Here is a 19,773-nt window from a genome sequence, read left to right as displayed (position 1 = left end):
AAACACTAAGGTGATGCAATTGAAATCAACCTTTGGGCGAGAAAACTGATAGAAAACTTTATCACACAGAGCACAAAAAAGGGAAACCTTCTGCATATACGCTCGTATGGATAAAGATTTTCCGCGAGTTGGCTGACGGACGACGTCGAACGATGAATATGGATGCAGGAATGTCAAAATTCGAAACGCATGCGTGCGCGCCATGTTACTGATGATTCTATGAAATTGAGAGATGAGACGTTGAAAATGTTTAATGATGTGAAGTTCTTTTTTTTTAATGTTTCTCCATTAATTGATATTTCTAGTAAGTAAATAATATGCGGATTAAAGTTGATAAAGTTGTTTATTTTGTTCTTGTAAAGCGAAATATTGATATTTTTTCAAAGTGATAAATTTATCTCTCCAATAAAAACGTCTCAAGTCATAGCGACACTGTACTGGTGGTTTGTGCTAACGAGCCCTTTCGATGTTTTTGAGTTCGCAGTTCAGAGTGTTGGTTTTGGTGCGGAATATTAAAATTATTAGAAAATTTCAAGGAAAAATTAATTCCAACTGAGATAAAACGACTAATTAAAGGTAAATTTATCGTTTACTCCTAAAATCATCAAATGTGAATGAATTGGTACTGTTATAAGCTAAAGACGGTTCAATATGTTGAAATATAATTTCATCTTCAATGAATACCAGAATCAAAACATTAGCAGTGGTACACAGTAAAAGAAAATTACCGAGTTCGGTAATTTGTTTACCGAAATCCTAACATGTGTAAATCGTTAAACTGTTCGGTAATTTTTTCGGTAAAAAATAAACGAACATCGGTAAATGAAGAATCGATTTACCGATGTTCGCTTATTTTTTACCGAAAAAATTACCGAACAGTTTAACGATTTACACATGTTAGGATTTCGGTAAAAAAATTACCGAACTCGGTAATTTTCGTTTACTGTGTATTAGTCCTAAGTGATCGAAAAGCAAAACATAGAATAATCGGTCAAAAATAAATTCGTAAAGTTATCTAAACAAACATCAATATAAAAGTTTATCGAACGACATCGAAGGGGTGGTCGTTTTCCTTATGGTGAACGTCTTTGGCTTATAAGATCCAGGGATCGAATCTCGCCACCCTAAATCTAGGTTAATGAAATTGTGTAAGACTCGGAAGTAAAATACCACGAAATCTAACAATGCAACGAAAATACAGAAATAGTCAATATTAAATTCAATAGTTTCATCAATAAATTCAAATAAGCATTTCACACATTTGGGATTCTTATAAAAAAAAACTATAATAACTATTTATTTAGCTGAATGTGTACACTGAGTAATAATTTAAAAAAAAAAATTCTTTTTAATGTACCTTTTTATGTTGATATTATTTCTATGCACATTCAGGTTTTTCACCATGGGTGAACGCAAGGGACAAAATCACTACTATCCGCCGGATTACGATCCCAAGGTGGGAAGCCTTAACAAATGGCACGGAACGCACGCACTCCGGGAACGGGCCCGGAAAATCCACCTGGGGATTATCATCATCCGGTTCGAAATGCCTTACAATATCTGGTGCGATGGATGCAAGAATCACATCGGCATGGGTGTACGGTATAACGCGGAGAAAACAAAAGTGGGCATGTAAGTTTATTTTTAAAGCGATATGATCTTCAGAAATTCAAATTTCTCAATTTTAAGGTATTATTCTACGCCAGTCTACCAATTTCGGATGAAATGCCACCTATGCGATAATCATTTCGAGATAAAAACGGATCCAGCGAATTTGGATTATGTCATAGTGACTGGCGCACGTCGACAGGAAAACCGATGGGATCCCACTCAGAACGAACAAATAGTTCCTGAAACGAAAGAAGTTCAGAAGAAGCTGTTCGATGATCCTATGTACAAATTGGAACATGGCGCTAAGGACACAAAGGCAGCGGAAGATGCAAAACCAGTACTCGGTAGATTGTATCAGCGAAATACAAGCATTTGGAAAGATGATTTTGAAGCCAATAGTCGTCTACGCGCTGAATTTAGGGTAAGAAATCGAAATTATGAAATTCCGTTGAATATATAAAATACATAAATTTCAGGCCACCAAGAAACAACGGAAACTACAGGAGGACAAAGATAACGCCCTGCTAGCTAAATCTAGTCTGGATATAACATTGCTACCGGAGAGCGATTCGGATCGCAAGATGGCATCACTGATGCGACTGCATTCGGCAAAGTCGGTTGTGGAAAAAGATCGCGATCGGCGAAGTGCCATCCTGACCCGACCTGCCTTGCCATCTACCTGCACTGGGGAACCATCCGTTGTCAAGGTCAAGAGTTCAGGTGCAAAGCTGAATCGAAATAGTTTGGGCATTGTCAAGAGACCGGCTTCTTCAACCGTTAGAAGTCTCACCAGTAAAGCGAGTCAAGTCGAACAAGATTTAACCAAAAAACCAAAATTATTGCTTTGTAATTATAGTTCTGGATCTAGCGAAAGTGATTGAATTGTAGTATATTTACATAATATATAACTATTAAAGATAAATCTTATAAGAATATTTGGTTTTTGTGATCTTCGAGAAAGATAAAAGTCTCCTGTTAATGAGTCGAGCGGTCGAACATGTTGAAGCCTCATTAACACAGATGAATACCACCCTTTAAAAGTTAGCCCATTTTTGAAGCTTCATAATATTTTTATCTTAACTCTAATCGAAATGCAGTCTTCGGATGAAATACTTGTCATAGTTTGGACTTTTAGAAAAACCGTATTCAAAAGAAATGATATTGATGAAAACTTGTTTCTCCCGAACAAAATGTCTCAAAATCCCACACAGTAAACGAAAATTACCGAGTTCGGTAATTTTTTTTACCGAAATCCTAACATGTGTAAATCGTTAAACTGTTCGGTAATTTTTTCCGTAAAAAATAATACGAGCGATTCTTCATTTACCGATGTTCGTTTATTTTTTACCGAAAAAATTACCGAACAGTTTAACGATTTACACATGTTAGGATTTTGGTAAAAAAAAATTACCGAAAGCACAGAGAACAGACGTACAAGCTCGAACAAAAAATCTTCAAAAAAGTGTGTAAAATTTCAAATGCTGACACCCAAAAAATACGTTGAAACTTGACTTAAAACAGTGCCATCTATTGCGCCGTTCAAAAGTTTCAAATCAAATTTTCACAGTTCTCTTTGGTGTATTTGGAAACATCTGGTGGTTAAGCCAAAAAGGAAAAATTGGTTAAAATGTTCGTTGGAAATCGTGATCCGATCTGACCCAAATTTGGCATGAGATCTTGTACTAGGCATAGGATTAATTTTAGCCTGCAGCGCTTAACTTTTTCAAAAGTCGGGTCATTTTGGCACTCTAATGCACAGTCGTGCATTTGTTTGATTAAAAGCCACCCGAAATGCAGTATCAAAACACGGAATTTATATAGGTAAAAATATTGTATGCGATGTTTTAACAGTTCGACCAACGATACCCGAACCCATTTCGAATTGTTTTTGACACCTTTGACGTTTAACCCTTTCATTCGTCCGAGGGACAGCCGAAAATCAGCGTTTTGATGATGATTTTTCCGCCGGACTTCAATGTTTACGTTGATAGAGTGTGGATGTTCTTTTTTTTAACGCGGAGATTTTACTAAATTTTAAGATTTTAAATTGTTGTCGTGTCAATAGTCATTAAGGAAAACTGTGATATTTAATCTGTGATAAATTCACAAGTGATATATCTGGTGACCGTACTAAAATGAGTGGCAAGGATGCTGCTCCTGATGGAGCAGCATCAATACATAACCTGACGCAACCATTGGAAAATGCTGAATCATCGGACAGGATGGAGGACGAAAACATAGAATTAGCGACAACAACCAAAGGAGGACCTGGAAAGACTACCGAAAAAATTTACAAAAACTATAATTACCAGAATGGAGACTGTCGACCATATCGGGTAATAGTGGAAAACACGGATATAGAAAGGAGGAAAGTAATGAACAGGCTGCAAGTAGGTATTTTACTTCACCAAAATGGGTTCGATAAATCCATCGACGACATCCGGAAGACTGTGAAGAACAAGGTAACAGTATATGTAGGAAACATCAAAGACGCAAACAGACTAGCTAATTGCCAAAACTTAAATCTGCAAGGATACAAATCGTACATTCCTAAGCAATTTGTAACGGTGACAGGAGTAATTTCCGGAATCCCACTGGAATTACAAGAAGACGAAGTCAAAAATTTTATAAAGGCTAAGGTTGAAATAGATTCCGTATTTAGAATGCATCGAATGAAAGACAAGAAAAAGGAACCTACTTATAAAATGGGAGTAGTGTTTCGAAGCAATACTTTACCGACTGACGTCAGCATTTATTCTGTGATACATAGGGTACAACCTTACATAAGAAAACCGATTATTTGTTTTAAATGTTTGCGTTATAACCACTTGTCCAAAAACTGCAAAGAAAAAAAAGAAAAATGTATGAATTGTGCTACCGAACACTCGCAAGAAAATCTATGTAATATTTTAAAGTGTATGTACTGTTTTAATGCTAATCATAAGACTACTGATAAAGAATGTCCACGATGGAAAAAAGAAAATGACATTCAAGCGATAATGGCAAAGAAATGTTTAACATATCAAGAGGCGAAACAATATTTTGAAATCCCAACTGAAAACTTTTTTGATGTTTTAAGAACGACAGAAGATTATCCAACTCCAGCAGAAGCATACTCTAAAGTAGCAGCAAATGGTCAAAACTTTCCTCAGCACTTACAACAAAAACGCAAGGAGTGGAGCTATGATGACAAGAGAATTAGAACAAGAAAAGAAAACAGAACACCAAACCAATCACAAGTAGATGTAGAAATTGTACCTGGGGTAGCCAGTATTTTGGGACTAAACCAGAAGGAATTTACAAAGAAGAGGAAGATGGAAGAAGAAAAAGAGGAGCCAAGAGGTATAGGGTTGTTCAATAAATATAGGGCAGGAGAGTTAGAAAGATTTAAAAAAGAAATAGAGGAATCTGTTAAAAAACAATCATTCGAAGAATGGAAACAAATAATATCATCAATAAACATAAAATTAGAAGCTATCGCAAAATCGCACGGAAAAACAGGAGGAGATATATCGGCTTGTATCATGGGTGAGCTAAATAAAATGGTGGGATCCCCGGGAGACAAATAACTTTACCGGCGATTTCAGAACATTACAAGCAAACATCCAAAGTCTATACAGGAATAAAAATGAACTAACACATGAACTTTACACCCAAAACTACGACGCAGCACTACTTTCCGAAATCTGGGTAAAGCCAGATCAACTTTTAACAGAACGATGGAACATACAGGGTTACCATCGTCTTCTTGCTCCTCGTGCCGATGGCTTTGGGGGCGTGGGAATTTTCCTAAAGGAAGAATTCCAGTTTAACCACATTCAGCTGTCAACATCAGACAACTTTGAAACACTTGGACTATCAATTTCAACGTTAGACCTTGTTTTAGTTGTTGTATATGTTAACCCAAGAATAACAATTACTAACTTAGAAACAGCAATCACAACACTTTTCAATGAAATAGCTAGATTCGGAAAAGTATTAATAGGAGGCGACTTCAACAGTCACAATGTGGCATGGGGATGTCAAGACACAAACAACAAGGGAAAGGTAGTACATGATGCCATCATCGGTTCAAATTTGATGTTACTAAACACCGGATCTATTACTTTTCTTCCCCCAGTCACTAACCAAAATTCTAGTGCAATTGATTTGACATTATGCTCTACCAACATGTTCAATATGGCCGAATGGAAAGTGTTGGAGAAAAATTTTGGTGGAAGTGGTCATCTCATTATCGAAACTTGCCTCGATATGAGTGTCAGGCGTAGACAAAAATATTATTACGACAAGCGAAAAATATCAGATGAAATGGCACTTATTAAACATTGGGAATTCAATGACCTGAAAGACCTCTCCAAACTTTCACAGGACATAACCAAAAAACACAAAAAAATAAACAATTACACACCAAAATACTACTGGAGCTCAGAGTTGTCTGATCTCTATGAACAAAAACAAAATTCTCTTCGAGAATACAACAGATGCAGCAGTAGTGAAAACTTAATCAAATGGAAAAAATCTTCAGCAAAATTTCTTAAATCTAAAATAAAGCATATTAAAGAAAAAATGATAGAGCTCTCTGGGTCTATAGATCCAAGAAATTCACAAGAAAACTGGAAACTAGTCAGAAGATTAAAATTCCTCCCCGTTACAAACCCTAAAAACAACCCTATCAATCACAACAAAGACATGGCTTTAAAATTTCTTACCAACAATTTTGGTCCATCAAATTTCAAAGAACCTCTTCCACCTGATAATAACACAAGAACAACAATACTTACCTTTCAACAATGGAAAAAATTCCTTAAAAATAAATCCCCAACATCATCACCAGGTACTGACTACATAAACTACGGTGCATTGAAAGATTTAGATTTACAATCAGCTACAAAAATTATAGAACTACTAAACGAAATGTGGCACAAAGGCATGTTAGACTATCATCTAAAGGAAATTAAGATAGTTCCGATTTTGAAAGCAAACAAACCACCAAATGAAGTTAATTCAAGTCGACCGATCGCGCTTTTGCCAACGGTAGTAAAAATTTTGAATGCAGCAGTTCTGGAAGATATACAACAAACGTGTGAAAGAAACAATATCATACCAAATTTATCCTTCGGTTTTCGTAAGGGAATGTCTACAGAACATTGTATAACTTTTGCAACAAATCTAATCAAAGCAGCACGCAGAGCAAACTATACAACGATTGGAGTTTTCTTCGATTTCTCCAATGCGTTTAATACCGTTGACGTTGAAAAGCTATACAGTTTAATGCTAACGAATGGTTTTAGCAAAGATACATGTACATGGGTACATAACTTCCTTAATAACCGGAAAACTTTGGTCTTTACCCAACAAGGAATTGTCAGTCAAACGATTTGTACAGGAGTTCCACAAGGAGATGTAATGTCACCTGTTCTTTTTAATATCTACACAGCCTCTTTTCACAACACAAATCTCGACCCAGATGTAACAACTTTACAGTTTGCCGATGATTTTCTGAAAATCGTCAAAGCAAAGTCACTAGAATCAGCTGTAAGAAAAATGCAATCCGAAATAGACAACTTTATGGCCACAGCTGCTGAGTTGGGTTTACGTCTTAATAGCTCAAAAACAAAAGCCATGCTATTTAAAGACAGTGATAAGCAACTCTGCTTGACGATGGGAGGAGAAATATTAGAAACAGTGAGAAGCTATAAATATTTGGGTATAACATTAGACCAAACGCTAAGATACGGTATGCACATAAAAACACTAAAACAAAAAGTATTGGACAAACAGAACATGCTCAAAATCATAAGCGGAATCAAATACGGTGGTACACCAAGAGTAATGATGCTATATCACAAAGCTTTATACGGTAACTTTCTTAACTACGGAACTGTTATTTACGGTGGATCGCCGAAAAAATACTGTGATATGCTAGAAATCACAAATCGCCAATGTTTACGTATTGCTACAGGATGTACCAAAACCACACCTGTGAACACTCTTGCAGCCATAGCTGGCGAAGAACCTTTAAAATTTAAACGGATCTATTTAACCAAAAAACGCATAGCCTTACATATCCATCGTAATGACTTAATAGCACAACAATTACACTCCTTAGACCTTACAAACATCCAAAGTGAAGTAAAATACACATTTATGGAAAGAATTTTCATTAAATATGTTCAAGAATTCCAAACTATTTACACAAAAACTAAACCAGAAATCGAACTGAAAGTTGAAATTCAAGACAATATGATTGGTTCAACAATGAGAAAAAAAGAAACTTCACCAACTGTATTGAGGAAACTTGCCATAGAAATGATAAATAATCATTATAGCCATTGTGATCAGTGGTACACCGATGCTTCCAAAATGATGAACAAATGTGGCATTGGAATATATGACGCGTCTTCCAACACAAAGATTAGTATCTCCTTAGCATACGAAGTGAATATCGCAACTGCAGAACTCTTAGCTATTAGAGTTGCTTTGGAACAAATTGATGAAGCTAGATCTGGAACAGTTATTTTCACGGATTCGCAGGCAGCCTGTAAAATTATAAAAAAGGACATTATCAATAAACAATTCGACCAAATAACTCATGATATATGTACGCTTGCAACAACGAAGAAGGTTAAAATTCAGTGGATCCCCTCTCACGTTGGCATTGACGGAAACGAAAATGCTGACATCCTCGCGAAACAAGGATTAGATGGACCAGTAATACTTCAAAACAAACTACGACTTGAGGATGCATATAATCGATTCAAACTAGAAGCCCTGGAATCCACTAATGTATGGTATAAAAGTATGGCACAAGATGAAGGAAAAGGAGTCAAATTTTACGGTTTTCAACCTAATTTCTCCACAAAACCCTGGTATTGGAACGTCGAATTCAACAATTTCCAAATTCGAACTTTAAACCGTCTAATCAGCGGACACGACTACTCTCCTTATTACTTGGGATTAATGAGGATTCGAGACACAAAGCTATGTGAATTATGTAACACGAATTTTACAACAGAACACGCACTCCTAAACTGCATTCAATTTAATCACATTAGAAATCATTATGATTGGAATCGATATTCCAATCTTCTCGAAATGATTCAAAATTTCGATGAAGATAAACTAAGAGAAATCCTTAGTTTCCTAGAGAAAGCTCGAATGAAAATTTAAAAAAAGTCAAAACATCAAAGTTGAATTAATGATGAAATAAAAATGAACATCCCTATACCAGGAAGTAAGAATACACAAAAAAATCTTCGTAGTGGTGATATAGAGTATCAAACTCTCTGCCATTCTATACCAGATCTATACATACATACATACATTTTTCCGCCCGTCGCTGCCTGGCTTCAAGTGTCATTCAGTCGCAAGCGAAGGTTTTTCATGTGATTACGCATTCAAAGAGCAAGAAAGTTTAGATAGGATTTTTCTTCACCTGCGAAGACATTGGTTTCGCAGAATTACGGGACTTTTTGGAATCATTTCTCGGTTAAAACGGGCAATCGTCGTGAGTGATTTTCTAAATTTTTTGTGTTTTTGATTAGCTGGTGGATTGGTTCTTTGTTGAAGGTGCTCTCTCTAAACGCCATTATTCCTGCGATGGGGGTTTTGTGAAGGGGATTAAATCTAACAAATCATTTGGATTAATCCGTCGTTTTGGGTGAAATTGCGGTATCTTAGCGAAGTGTAATGGTGGCCAGCGAAGAGGCCCACGAATATATTTTCATGGGAAGAAGGAAAATAGTTAAAAAAAAAACAGTGAGTGATGTGGGGGAAATGAAAAATCGATTCGTATTCAAATTGAGAAGACAAAAAAAAAAAAAGATTTTTGTGTTCCGTACCTGAACAAGATTGTTAAACTCTCGGTCTCCTCGTTGGTTCTCGATAGGGTTCTTCAAGGTCTCCTCGCGAGAAGTTGCTAGAAGAATATCTACTGCTGCTTACACAGTTTGGTTTGCGTGTCATCGGTTCCTTCAGAGAATGTCATTCGGCGGTCATAAAAATAGCCCGTAAGTTTGACCAATAAACTTGACAGAGGCCTTTCAATCGCGCAGCGAAATAATTTATATTTATATTCAAGCATTTGAATTACATGTACCTACCTATATACTATCTCTTTATTATGATCGTACCTTTTTTAATCCTTGGTTCGGTGAATCTTTTTTTTTTTTTTAATTTCTAATTTGTTATTTATGTATTAACTTTAACGCAGCCTGTCGGTTACATTAAACTATTAGTTCAAGTTAACCTCCCAAAGCCGTTCGCTAAATACAGGGCTGGTAGCGAGTCACTTTTTAGTGACTTGGTCACTTTTTTTGTGTCAGTCACTAAAAAGTCACTTTTTTCATCATTTGGTCACTAAAGTCACTATTTTCCGAAAAATGGTCACTTTTATCACCAAAAGTCACTTTTTTCACCGAAAATAAACCAATCAAAGAGTAATTTGAATTGCGCGTGTCAATATTGACGGTAGTAACGGTAAATTACTTGATCAGTCAGTCAGAAATTTTTTCGCCTCCGGCGGAATTTCAGCATAAATCACCCTTGGCTTGAGACATTTCGATCTACGACATTATTTGACGTTCATGCTTTGAAACTAACTTTGATTGAAGATTTTTGTTTTCAGTTCAATCAACCTTGGAAACTTGATATACAAAAACCCTATCTCGTCTTTAGAATGGTTTTTATTAAGAACTGTAACTAAGATTGGATTAAAACGAACCATTTTTTTTATTAAAAAAAATCAAATGTTATGTTGATATGAAATATTCTTTAAATAAAACAATTTCAGACTCAATATTATTTTGTGTTTTTTTTTGCGCGAGGAAGAATGACCTTAACGGGTTAAACTCCTATCAAAAAGAAAAAAAATGTTTACACAAGGCCACAAAATTTACAATTCTTATCAGGTGTAATAAATTTAAACGGTAATTTCAACAAATTTGGGTTCCCCGAATCTGCAATATTTCTATCAGGTTTTGTTATTGAAATGACTGTTGAAAATAAGTAAAAATCTTTAGAAATTTCTGCACTTTTTTTTTTACAAAAACTCAAATCAAAAACATATTATTTAAAAATAAAAGTTTTATATGAATTGATGAGCTTTAAATAGAATCAAGTTTTTTTTACACTTTCTGCTGTGTTGTCAAAAATACTTGTAATGATATTTTTCCATAATCAGTTATCTATCAATGTTTGATTTCACTTAAACTGATAAATATAATAATGAACTCTTTATCACCGAAACTAAATGTGTTCGGCCGAATTTGACAAAATTTCTAGTTTAGGACACTATTTACCAAATCAATAATTCAAAAAAAAAAAAGCACCAAAATGGTTATGGTGAAACATGTTTATTGAAAACACTCTTCCTGAAATGTTTTAAAAACTAATCTTTTTAATTTCCATTTTTTTTTTCATTTTCAAATAAATAACCGAATTTTGTTGCACAGTTTTTTTTTCAATTTTCTAATCAACTTGTCGGATTTTTTTTAATCAAACTTTTTAAATTTTAAGATATATTTTCAACAATTGTTTCCTTGTTTTTAAATTCTGAATTTTCATGTCTTCAACCATAAGCCTTAAACTCCAAATTTTTAAGAATAAAACATAATTTCAACCTTTTGTTCATTCTAGGACTCAATATTTTAATCAAAAGAAACAAAACACTCAGAGCTTGTAATTAAAAGCTTAAAAACCTGCGATTGAAAATTTAAACACTTTTTATTAATATTTTTTTATATGAAATCATGTTTTTTGGATCGATCATGATTTTTAAAATTATCTCAAAAGTTTGGAAAATTGTTCTAAGTAGCAACTTTAAAAATAAATTTTAATACGCAGTGTTAACTAACTTTGTATTTGATTTGTGCTTTGAATATTAATAACAAAAGTTTTGAACTCATTATTTTTAATTTTTTATCAGTTTTTATCATTCACATAATTACTCATTTTCAAACATTTCTTTGTCAATGTAGTTGAACATGGAGGATTTTATTTTATTAAAGGTTTTATGTCTGGCTTCTATAACTGGCACTTTTAAAATAATTATAAATATATTCTTCTCTTTATAAAATTAAATTAAAACATCAAACATTGAATAAATTCTGTTCAAAATTCATTTCTTATTCAGTAATCGATAATTTACATTTTAAATCGTGTTTAATTATTTTTTGTTCAAATAAAAAAAATACAGCGGAATTTCTCACTAAACTTCCAGTTGAAAATGAGGAAAAGAATTCCAAATTAAGATGAATAAAAATAACAATTACATTGAGTAACAAAAAAAGATTTTTTGAAAATAGTCCAGGGTTTTCCAACTGAATTAGACTAATATTGACTCCCTGAGTTCGAAAATTACCATGGTTTTGTTCAATCAGGTCAAAACCCCTATTAGTAGCATATTGAAGCCTATATAGCCATATGGCTGTATCTCAAAAAGTTGACCTGATACAGCAAAATCAATGTGATATTCTAACTCAGGACACAAAAATTAGTCTAAATCAGCTGAGAAACCCCAGACTATTTTTGGCTGTCACCCAGTGTTATTACCATTTTCCTAACATCTGTTCATGCTAAGTTTTGTACAAAATTTGACATTTATTTTAGAATTAAGATATTTTTTAATTTTAAATTTGCTAAGAAATTCTTTTGAAATTAATTTATTTCTTACTTTCTTGACTTATCGAGAATTTCAAACATTCATTGAAATAAGTTTCCAAAATTTTGTTTATCAGTCATTTTTTTAGTTTTTGTGTTGAACATGAGTGACAAACGGTGTAAGAAAACCCTTTCCTTTTCAAATGTTTATTTTTGGTATTGTTATTAATTTTATCTAAATTTGAATTTTGAAAACCCCCCCGGAAGGGTCCATCGCACGGGCCTGGGTGGTCAGATTTTTTGTACTTCAACGTTATTTTTTTCGTTCTACATAGTCACTATTTGGTCACTTTTTTCGGTCCTCAAAGTCACTATTTGGTCACTTTTTTTCAAATTTTGGTCACTAAAGTCACTACTATTTCATTGTCAAACCGCTACCAGCCCTGTAAATATCCGTTTCGGGGAAATTTGAGTTTTTAGTTTGATTTCGTTCTCCTGGCTGTGAATGTTAACCTATTTTGATGATATTGACCTATTCATTGTGTAGGTCACTAGTTTACAGCATTTTTGAACTTAGTAAACTGAAGGTCATTTTTAATGTAAAATCGGGCGCTGAATCCAAAAATGAAATTCAAAAAAATCTCAGTAGAACCGTTTTTGAGTTATGCTCCAAATATGAAATTTTGGAAAAATAAAAAAAGTTCTTGTACTTAGATGAAAATATCTCGGACGGCATAACAGTAATTTGAAATCCCTCTTTTGCATATTGAAGGTAAATAAATTTTCTATCGATCATCTGAACACTTTTTTTGCGTATGATCAATAGTATTGTTGATATTAGTGACTTTATGATAGAAAAAATTATAAAAAACGCATTTTTTTTAGAGAAAATTTGGTTTTAGCGAAAGTTTTAGACTAGATGGTAACATTTAAAAAATCTGATTTTCTTCTGCGCTTGAATGTCAATTTAAAACAAAGATTTCAAGTTGTTATTTATCAAAATCGGTTGAAAATTGAAGAAGTTATGGCTACTTTACCATAACAGTATTTTTTGTAGTTTTTTATAATTTAACGAACCGCAGTACACTTATCATAGTATAGGAAGAATGGAACATGATAAATCTCACTCGCTCCAAGTCAAAATTATTTATTAGCTTACCAGAAGGTCACATGCCAAATTTCAGGACGATCTGACCATAGGGAGGGGTTGCTTAAGTCTCAAACGTGAAAAATTTTTTAAGGTATTATGCCCGGGAGGAACGAAAAATATGGTTTTAATAGTTTTTCATCAATAACTAATTTTCTTCACAAGCCGATTGTTTTTGATGGTTGATTTTCTTAAAGCCTAAGTTGAGACTAATATTTCACCCGAAGACTGTAACTCGATTGGGTTTGAAACAGGAAAGTTATTGTGGTTCCAAGATTGTATTTTGGTCGAAAACTCTCGTATAAAACGCAATGCGTAAAAAGTACCTACTCATTGAGTGTTGGACAAAATTTGCGGCCTTTGAATTGCAATTACTTTTTTGCTTCAAGTCCAATCGTGTTGCAGTCTTGGGGTGAAATATTAGTCTCAACTCAAATCAACCATCAAAAACAATCGGCTTGTGAAGAAAAAAGTTATTGATGAAAAACCAGTATTTTTCGTTCCTCCCGGGCAAAACACCTTAAAATTTTTTTCACGTTTGAGACTCAAGCAACCCCTCCCTATGGTCAGATCGTCCTGAAATTTGGCATGTGACCTTTTGGTAGGCTAATAAATAATTTTGACTTGGAGCGAGTGAGATTTATCATGTTTCATTCTTCCTATACTATGATAAGTGTAATGCGGTTCGTTAAATTATAAAAAACTACAAAAAATACTGTTATTGTAAAGTAGCCATAACTTCTTCAATTTTCAACCGATTTTGATAAATAACCACTTGAAATCTTTGTTTTAAATTGACATTCAAGCGCAGAAGAACATCAGATTTTTTAAATGTTACCATCTAGTCTAAAACTATCACTGGAACAAAATTTTCTCTAAAAAAATGCGTTTTTTTATAATTTTTTCTATCATAAAGTCACTAATATCAACAATACTGTTGATCATACGCAAAAACAGTGTTCAGATGATCAATAAAAATTTATTTACCTTCAATATGCAAAAGAGGGATTTCAAATACTGTTATGCCGTACGAGATATTTTCATCTAAGTACAAGAACTTTTTTTATTTTTCCAAAATTTCATATTTGGAGCATAACTCAAAAACGGTTCTACTGAGATTTTTTTTAATTTCATTTTCGGATTCAGCGCCCGATTTTACATTGAAAATATTGGTCAGTCAATCAAGTTCACGATTTTTTTTTAATTTTGTAAATTATTCTAATTACCCAACTTTTCTAAATAAAGTCGATGTGTATCACCAGGTTATCAGAAACTGATTCAGAAAGTAAAAATTCCAAAAATCAAAACTTCTGACAACTTTTCTGTATTTAAGTGTTTCATTGATGTTTGAAATCGTCAAGAATCCATCTATCCGACAATGTATAGATATATTGGGGTCTGTTGTAATCAGGGAATATCCGGATTGAATATGGTAAATAACTTCCAACTGATAGCTATGTATATGCTTGTATTCATTCGAAATCTTCCTATGTTAATTGACAATTATATTTTTTGGTATAGTTTATGATTGCTTTGATTTCTATAATTTCAAGTTGAAATGCAAAACTACCACATCTCCCTTTCTTTGAAAAAAAAAAAACAAATAAATCCATAATATTTCTACTAAAAACAATGTCCAAAACGTTGGTGAGATGATTTTAATTGCTTATTACTGCACTCAGCAGTTGCTTCCAATCTACGAAACAAAGAAAAAGAAGAAGTATTGCTTAACAAGATATAATGATTATAGTATTATGATTTATATTTACTGTGTCACTCATCTCATGTCTTGCTGTTGTTGGTTTTGAGGTTTACTAACCGAGTACCAAGGCATCACCAAGTAAATACCGTGTTTAGTTGGATTGTTGATGATGAGTATCATATTGAAGAATTTGTTCAATAAGATGATCGTCCCCTTCATACCAGTGTCTTCAGTTGCACCTCGGATCCGAACTACGTTGTTTCTGGTAAAGATTTAACCGACAAAAGGGGCCTTGATGATTGCCTTCTTTGGTAAAAGTTCCTCGATGTGCCCACAGGCTCGATTTTCGTATTGCGTGCTGTGTTCTAATCACCTGGGCAGTGGTCGGAAAATCGCTCAAGAAAAGCAATCAGGAATGGTTTCTAGCTAGAATGATGCTACCTCCGAGTGCTGTGATACGCACGTGGTAAAAGTACCCATTGAATATATGTCGAAAATCAACACTAACTTGATACAAGAAGATATACCATGCCCCACCGGAGGCTACCGATGCTATTCGTCACGTGGCTAATCGACGGTGATCGACATACTTGGTGATACATTTTGAACGTCGCTCCCTCAATCATTCCCGAACGTCTATCCTCGCATCATTGTTGATAATGCTCGTTATTGATAGACGATCATTAATGTTTCAAAAGGAAAAATCTGAATAAATACCAGGACCACATGTTCGAAAAGGCTGTAGCACATGCTGGACAGTTCATTGCGGTTACCTAGTCACGATTTTGTCCTTCTAGGCAAAACGAAAAATAAAAAATCATCTGATAGCCTACATAGATCGCTCAGAACTGATACATATCAGTTATGATCCTAAAGGTTGAAAGTCGTTAGGGGAAGGAAATCAGCATCGAGACGTTCGTTGCTGATAGTCTGCGTCCTTTTTTACCTCATCATGTATCGCAAAAGTGTTTCAAATACAGAAGCGTCGTTGTCATGCATGATTGTTTGTATGATTTGGTTGAAGAAGGAAAATTTGACTGCTTTGATTTTTTGGCTCTGAATGTAGTCAAGCATGGCTCAGTGAAAATGATTGATTTTCGGAAGCATGCACCTGGGGGAGGAAGACTGAAATTTGCTGTATCGTTTTCTGTATCGTTTTTTTACTGTTCGGCAAAAAGCCAGCAATTGTTGAAAAGATTTGCAATCGTTCAAATTTATTATTATTATTTTTTTATTATTTAAAACTAGTTTGCATCGTTCAAATTTAAACTTTAGAAGATCAGTTTCGTGTAGCGAGTCATGTAACTCAGTTGTTTAGGTGCTAAATTTAGATTTGACTTTATTTTTAGAACAACCATTAATCAAACCATTTTTATTTATCAGCTTCAAAACTTTGACGAAATTTGAGCGACTCAATACGCCTGATCATGCAAGAATTTGCCAGAGCAAAACAAAACATAATTAAACCATTGTTTTATGCAAAACAAGTGCTTTTCAGCATAAAACAAGTTTTATTAAAAATTTCTAAATAAGAAAGTACAATTTTGAACCTTCGCACTGGTCGGTAGATTGATGAGAGAAATTTGACGTTTGAAAGATGTTTTTCTTTTTTTATTCAGTCTTCCTCCCCCAGCTAATCACGTTCCACTGGTTGTCGACATAATTAATATATTTAAATTAAATGTTTTAAGTGTGATCAATTTCCTCGAAAAAAAAACGGACACGATCCGGGACTGGGGAACGATAACTTTCATGACTGAACTAGGATCATTCGGGATATCCTCGCTGTCAACTTCCGTATTCTCTTTCTGGGCAAAAAATTTCGGTCGGTGGAACCAGCTTCGATTCTTCGAGCCTTTCTTGAGCGCTTCTCGGTTCCGTTATTTCTTTCAGAATATTCATAGATTGAGATCCTACAGAATCCTTCATATCGAGATTTTGCATTATCCAGAATGGAATGAACAGGTTGCCATAGATGCAGAAGTTGTTGATTGGAAATATTTTCATTTAAACTTGCTTGTTTTCAGAGGAAACTTTCAAAGGAAACTTGAACCTCCTTTAATATTCTCAAAGATATCGAGACTTACATTTATGTTAAAATGATGCCGATAACACCACGTTGACGTGGTGTGGAAGAAAATATTTCATTTGAAATAAAAATCTTAGTTGTATATCTTTAAAACTTTTAAACATTTCCTTTAGAACTTTTTCGTCTCCTTTGAGACTCTGTTTGTGATTTTTTCCCGTTTCCTTTGAGACCTTTTTTAAAGTCTGCTTTGAGACTGCTCCGAGCTCTCTTTTGAGGCTTAGGTCTCCTTTGAGACCTTTTTTAAGCTCTCCTTTGAGGCTAAGGTCTTCTTTGGGACTATTTTAAGCTCTCTTTTGAGGCTAAGGTCTTCTTTGAGACTATTTCAAGCTCTCCTTGGAGGCTTAGGTCTCCTTTGAGACTAATTTGAGCTCTCCTTTGAGGCTTTTAAAATATCTCGTTTGAGATTATTTTGTCGAATCTTCTTTAAGATTCTGGTGTATTATTTCACCATATTTATTACTTACTCAGCTAAATATTTCTTGTAACATTCCGTGCACAGGGTTCGCCTCGTCGCCAATGTTGTAATCAGGGAATATCCGGATTGAATATGGTAAATAACTTCCAACTGATAGCTATGTATATGCTTGTATTCATTCGAAATCTTCCTATGTTAATTGACAATTATATTTTTGTGTATAGTTTATGATTGCTTTGATTTCTATAATTTCAAGTTGAAATGCAAAACTACCACAGGGTCCAATGAAAGTTTTACCGCTATCTCAGATCTTTCGGTAGAAAAAAAATCATACTTTAAAGAAACGACATACAATTTTGGCTTCGCTTAGCTGTATTTCATTTCCCAATGAACCGATTTCAAAACTCAAATTTTAATTTTGTCGTTAATTTGAGCTTTATTTTCATAGAACATACCTGGTCTGTCAAAATTTCCAGTTCTTCAGTATATTGGAATGATGATAAAGATGTTTGAAAAATGCGCTTCGGGTCATATTGACCTGAACAGCTTTGGAGGTTTAATGAAATAAAAAATCTGTTAATTTACGACATTTTTCATCTAACCGGATAGTTTGTGATGTTTTTTTTTGCATAGCTCTTACAATCTAAGATTAACTCCGTATCTCTCCTATATGTATGGTCAAAATTCACAAATAAATTCCAATTCAGAAAATGGTCACCTCCTCCCTTGATTTTTTTTCAATAGGATCAGTAGAGAATTTATAAATTAAAAAAAAAGTTCATCAAATACTACAGTTACACTTACAGTAACAGAAAAAAGCGATATTTTTTAAGGAATATAAGCAAATAAAAAGGTTTTGCCTTGGCAGGATGTTCAAACAAAGATTTATAACACGTCCTTCTCGATTTTGGCAACATACCAGAACACTTTTGTCGCCAAAATCGGATCGTGCCAAAAACGAACGGTTTTTTCAACTTTTTTTTGGTTGTTTCTAAAATCTAACTGTTGTTGTTGTCATAAGCATCATTTTTCGTCAGTTTTTGAAAATTTTTGGGCATTTGTTATTACTTTTTATAATGTTATAGATTCATAAGGCACCTTTTTTGGTTTTGTTTATCATGTCATATTTACATTTTATACATTTTACATAAATTTTTCATATTTTTGTGTCATCTCTAATCTTTTATTTGTATTGTTTTTTTTTTTTTCAAATAACCGTTCGATATGGCACATGTGACAAAATAGAATTGTGCTAAGTTTGTAAAATTTTCAAGGATTTCAAAAACAATAAAATTTCATAAAAAGAAAAAAAATTAATAAACTACCAAAAAAAAACCGAATGGTATAGTCACAAAAATGAAGAGATGACAAATACAAAAAAAATGATTAAATCGACAAAAAAAAATTACAAAAATGATAGAAATAGCTAAAATTGGCAAAACGCTAGAGCAAGTGAGAATTCGACCATCGAAAAGCTGGAATCCAGACCAGACCACACTTATCTGGAGGCACATTCCGGATTTTTTTTTGCACAGGTGTGAATCTGGACAGACTTTCCGTGCGAAGTGGATATTCCGTGGATATTTATCCATCTATGTGAATATTCCACACTGTCATTCGTAGATGATCGTGCAACTCTCAACAAGATACTCAAGGATGTTTCCCCAGGTTAAACTTTTGAAAACATGTAAAAAATCATGCGCACTTTTATGGGCAAAAGATTTTAACAAAATGTTATATTCACTTCGGAAAAAGAAGTTTGATTTTTGTTTATTATTTTCTAAATTGGTTAAATATGGGAATTTTAAAATAATTTCAAACCAAAATAGATTTTGAATAATTTTTAAAGCATAAGTCAAAACTCTTTGCAGTTTTCAATAAAGTTGAAATATCTACGAAATGCGAAAAAATCACACATTCAGTTGCGAATATCTCACCGCAGTGAACTCGTATCGCGTTGCAATCTACTAACAAACTTGTTCCTCATTTTTTTAACTATAAATTATGCAATTCTGAGCTATTTAGCGTACAGGAGGCATATTCTAGGGCGTAAAGAGTGAAAGTATGTTGATTTTCATACACTTTGCCGACAATCTCCATACAAGTCGATTGCGCCAGCTCGTGCTTCAATCAATTGAGCTGAATCTTTCAAAAAATCTTTTTTTTTTCACATAATAGCACCAATCTGGAGAATGTCCCGTTAAAAAAAA

General features: G+C 33.8%; 2 protein-coding genes across 5 annotated transcripts in view; both read left to right on the top strand.

Moving 5' to 3' along the window:
- The first annotated feature begins 291 nt into the window (after positions 1-291).
- LOC129746184 (coiled-coil domain-containing protein 130 homolog) lies at positions 292-2,544 on the top strand. Its single transcript, XM_055739728.1, has 4 exons — positions 292-576; positions 1,393-1,632; positions 1,690-2,032; positions 2,088-2,544. The coding sequence occupies exons 2-4, from the start codon at positions 1,403-1,405 to the stop codon at positions 2,490-2,492; spliced, it is 978 nt and encodes a 325-aa protein (XP_055595703.1). The 5' UTR covers positions 292-576; positions 1,393-1,402; the 3' UTR covers positions 2,493-2,544.
- A 6,436-nt stretch (positions 2,545-8,980) lies between these two features.
- The window catches only part of LOC129746178 (blastoderm-specific protein 25D), a 66,491-nt gene continuing 55,698 nt past the window's right edge, over positions 8,981-19,773 (top strand). The window contains exon 1 of one of the 4 annotated variants that reach the window (XM_055739716.1): positions 8,981-9,118. The gene's annotated coding sequence lies outside the window, so the exon portion shown is untranslated. Of the gene's footprint in view, positions 9,370-9,602; positions 9,621-19,773 lie in introns of those variants that run through there. The other 3 variants (XM_055739715.1, XM_055739714.1, XM_055739718.1) reach the window with 3 other exon arrangements.

This window comes from Uranotaenia lowii, chromosome 2, assembly GCF_029784155.1.
Source record: "Uranotaenia lowii strain MFRU-FL chromosome 2, ASM2978415v1, whole genome shotgun sequence".
NCBI classification, from domain to species: domain Eukaryota; kingdom Metazoa; phylum Arthropoda; class Insecta; order Diptera; family Culicidae; genus Uranotaenia; species Uranotaenia lowii.
The sequence above is the reverse complement of the archived record's forward strand: the minus strand, read 5'-3'. Positions and strand labels throughout refer to the sequence as shown.